The sequence below is a fragment of the Otolemur garnettii genome, unplaced genomic scaffold (genome assembly GCF_000181295.1).
Source record: "Otolemur garnettii isolate 467f Iridium unplaced genomic scaffold, OtoGar3 scaffold00021, whole genome shotgun sequence".
NCBI lineage: Eukaryota > Metazoa > Chordata > Mammalia > Primates > Galagidae > Otolemur > Otolemur garnettii.
Genome location: NW_003852416.1, coordinates 2520294 through 2524475, shown reverse-complemented (window position 1 = coordinate 2524475; position 4182 = coordinate 2520294). Strand labels below are relative to the sequence as shown.

General features: G+C 38.9%; 1 protein-coding gene across 1 annotated transcript in view; it reads right to left on the bottom strand.

Moving 5' to 3' along the window:
* MCMBP (minichromosome maintenance complex binding protein) overlaps window positions 1-4182 on the bottom strand; it is a 63593-nt gene that overhangs the window by 24074 nt on the left and 35337 nt on the right. Inside the window, exon 6 of the mRNA XM_023511636.1 lies at window positions 3381-3525. Coding sequence (XP_023367404.1) covers window positions 3381-3525 — 145 coding nt within the window. The remainder of the gene's footprint in view (window positions 1-3380; window positions 3526-4182) is intronic.

The following is a 4182-nucleotide window of genomic DNA, read 5'->3' as shown; positions in this document are numbered from 1 at the left end:
AAAAAAAAAAAAAAAAAATCTTGGCCAGGAGTAGTGGCTCACGCCCATAATCCTAGCACTCTGGGAGGCCAAGGCAGGTAGGTTGCCCGAAGCTCACGGGTTTGGGACCAGCCTGAGCAAGAGCCAGACCCCATCTCTAAAAACAGGTGAGTGCTGTGGCAGGCGCCTATAGTTCCAGCTACTTGGGAGGCTAAGGCAAGACAATTGCTTAAGCCCAAGAGCTGGAAGCTGCTGTGAGCTATGATGCTACAGCACTCTACTGAGGGTGACAAAGTAAGACTCTATCTCAAAAAACAAACAAACAAAAAAACCCTCGATCCTCCAAGTTTACATAAATGTATTTCATTTATATAAAATTCTTACAATGACAAAATTATAGAAATGGAGAACAGATAAGTAGTTACCAGGGATTAGGGTCTTTTGGAGAGGAAGGAGACAAGAAAAAGGTGGGTATGTTCCTATAAGGGCAACATGAAAGATCTGACTAATGAATAACCCTGTATCTTACCTGTGCTGGTCATCACATAAATCTACATATGTAATAAAATTGCAGAGAACTAAATATTCACAAATAAACAAATGTAAAAATGTGAATTCTGAGTAAGGCCAGTAATTATATCAATGATCATTTCCTGGTTATGATATTCTATGTCACCACTGGGGGAAGTGGGTAAAACAAGATGTCTCTGTATTGCTTATTATTAACTCCATGTAAATCTACATTTATCTCAAAATAAAAAGGTTAAAAGAATGTATAGCCTAAAAGACTGACTAGAAATTAACAAGTTGAACTTCACATAATTAAAGTACTCAAATGTATAAAAAGCCCATATAAAGGCAAGAAACAGAAGGCAGGGCCTGGTGCAGTAGCTCACACCTGTAATCCTAGCACTCTGGGAGGCCGAGGCAGGTGAACTGCTTGAACTCAGGAGTTCGAGGCCAGTCTGAGCAAGAGACCCCATTTCTACTAAAAAGAGAAAAACTAGCTGGGTGTGATGGTGCTTGCCTATAGCCCAAATTACTTTCAAGGCTGAGGCATGTGGACCTGAGATTGTTTGAGCACAAGAGTTTGAGGTTGCTTTGAGCTTTGATACCACAGCACTTTACCTAGGGGGACAAAGTGAGACAAACAAACAAACAAAAAAAGGTTGCACGGGAACAAAATGAAATGTAGTCACTTGTTTTTGGTCAATCTTCTTACCATCCTTTTAGGCTTACATAATGGCAACTATCTGTAGTCCTTCCTTTTCTTTATTTGGCTTATGTCTAGCCTGGGGCAACAGAGTAAGACTATGTCTAAAAAATAATTAGGAAAAAATTACATAATAATTAAGATTTTTTAAATTAATAATTTTAAGGCTCAGCGCCTATAGCTCAACCAGCTAAGGCGCCAGCCACGTACACCTAAGGTGGCGGGTTCAAATCCCCAGCCCGGACCCGCCAAAACAACAACGACGGCTGCAACCAAAAACAAAATAGCGGGGCATTGTGTCGGGCGCCTGTGGTCCCAGCTACTTGGGAGGCAGAGGCAAGAGACTCGCTTGAGCCCTGGAGTTGGAGGTTGCTGTGAGCTGTAATGCCACGGCACTCCGCCCAGGGGGACAGCTTGAGGCTCTGTCTCAAAAAATAATAATAATAATAATAATTTTAAAAAAGGAAAAGAAAGAAAAAAGAAATAGAAGGTAGCATTAATTACTTAAGAGATTTACCGTATTTCCTGAACATGAATCATAACTTACTGTTATGATACACAGTTAATTTTAATAAACTTTGGGGGAAGGTAGAAAAAAAGAAAGAATACTACTTCATTTGGATATATTCACTGTAAAACATTCCAATTTAAAAAACATTAAACCATGCCTTCCTTATATGCCTATAAAATAGAATAATTCACGGTTCCATGAAATTCATTAGTAAATTTTTATTTACCATTTATTGTTAAATTTGCCTTTTCAACCCAACCTCGTCCATAGTAAATGACCAGACACATTTGTTTTACCTTTCCCCCCTGAGTAAAGATGTTAAAGGGCAATGCAAACATTATAATCTAATCATTTATAACCTCATATTAATCTGAAATTTAAGAAATAATAAAAACAAATAAAACAAAAAAGTGCTAAAGGGAAGTGAGTAGCAGATAAAAGGAGAAATAAAGACAAACTTAACTGCTATAACAAAGAAATTCACTGCTTTATAAAAGCTATGATTGAAATCAATAATTTATGGCAAGTCTGAAATTCTATGATGTCAATCGTTCCTTTTATAAAAACAAACAAGCAGATTCTCTCAGGCTTTCAGGAAATTTCAATTTTTGGTCTCTGTTTTAACCAGAAGTAGTTGTACTTTAAGCATGTTTCAAAAAATAACTAGTACAGGGCAGTGCCCTTGGCTCAGTGGGTAGGGCACTGGCCACATAATTGGAGGCTGGTGGTTCAAACCTGGCCTGGACCAGCTAAAACAACAATGACAACTGCAACAACAACAACAAAAATACCTGGGTTGTGCAGCACCTGTACAGCTCAGTGGGTAGGGCACTGGCCACATACACCAAGGCTGGCGGGTTTGAACCCCAGCCCAGGCCTGCATAACAACAATGACAACGACAACAACAACAAAAAACTGCTGGATGTATGGCAGGTGCCTGTAATCCTAGCTACTTGGGAAGCTGGGGCAGGAGATCAGTAGAGCCCAAGAGTTTGAGGTTGCTGTGAGTTGTGATGCCACAGCATTCTACCCAGGGTAACAGCTTGAGACTCTGTTCTCCCCCAACCCCCACCAAAAAAAGCTGGGCATTGTGTCAGGCGCCTATAGTTCCAGCAACTTGGGAGGCTGAGGCAAGAGAATCACTTAAGTCACAGGGTTAGAGGTTGCTGTGAGCTGTGATGCCACAGCTCTCTACCCAGGGCAACAGCTTGAGATTCTATCTCAAAAAAGAAAAGAAAAAAATAGCTATACAAATCCATCTTGTACATGACAATTCTGTTTTTCCTTTGATGTTTTTAGTTCTACAAAATAAAAGCACCAATATTCCTTTCAAAATGAGAAATGATGTTTTCTAATATAAATAACTAATTTTTAGAGTAAAGTACTATATTTCCATAACTTAGGATTTGGGGAAAAAATATAAAGATTGAAGAGACTTTGTCCAGCTAACCACTTGAGACTATAAAAACATGTTTAGAGTAGGCAATTCTCACACTAAGTGATGTCTAATTGTTCAGTTATAAACCAAAACTGTCTACAATTGTTATAAACCTGAAAGTAAGGTTGCACGTCATCACCAGCTCCTAAATCTAAAGCTATGTTATGGAATAATTTATTCTTAAAACCAATCGACTGTAAGAGCAGAAGTCTACAGGAAGCCTGCTGGCACATACTACCTGCTTGTCTGGCACCTGTATGTTGGTCTTTCTGTTTATTGGGCTGTAGGTCCATATCTTCGTCATCTTCATAACTCCTCTTGTGACGACTGGGAGTATAGGATGTTGAGGGACTGACTCGAGCTTGGTTTGTATTAACATAGGCGTTAAATGAAAGGTTAAGAAAAGACTACCACGAACTGAGAAATAACCTAAATTTCATGCTAATTAGATGACTCATAAAAGATTATCAGTTTGGCAATTCAATTAAAATGGGAAATGTATTTATTTTTAAGAGGCTAGACTTCTAGTTTTTGGTCATGAGAGTATAGGTACCAACTCTTTGCCCCCACCTCAGTTGCCTTCAACTATGTAAACAGATAAAATGTTTGAAGCAATTCTTTTCAGTCACTGGACAACAGAGAGCATAAGGCTAGATCTTTGAAGGAACAAAAACATACAGATAAATTCCACATTCTCCCGGTTCTCTCAGGTGTTTTCCAAACAGAAACAAAATGAAGCAGACACCCTGTTCTTGCTGGTGGAGAAAAGAGTGCCAAGCTCAGAGAGAATACCTGCTGGTTGGACAGAAGTTAAAGAGACTCTAGAAGTAGTATAGTACTAGAATTAGACTTTGCTGAGAATCCTAGGCATTTAGATAAGACCTCGGAAGAGCACACCCCATGAATGACTGTGTTCTATACAGGAAAGGCTGCTCTACACAAGCCTTAACAGATCCCTAAACCAGGCCTTGGTAAGATCAAAGTGATCCAATAAAGCATATGTCAGAACAAAATGTAACATTCTTTTTTTTTTTTTTTTT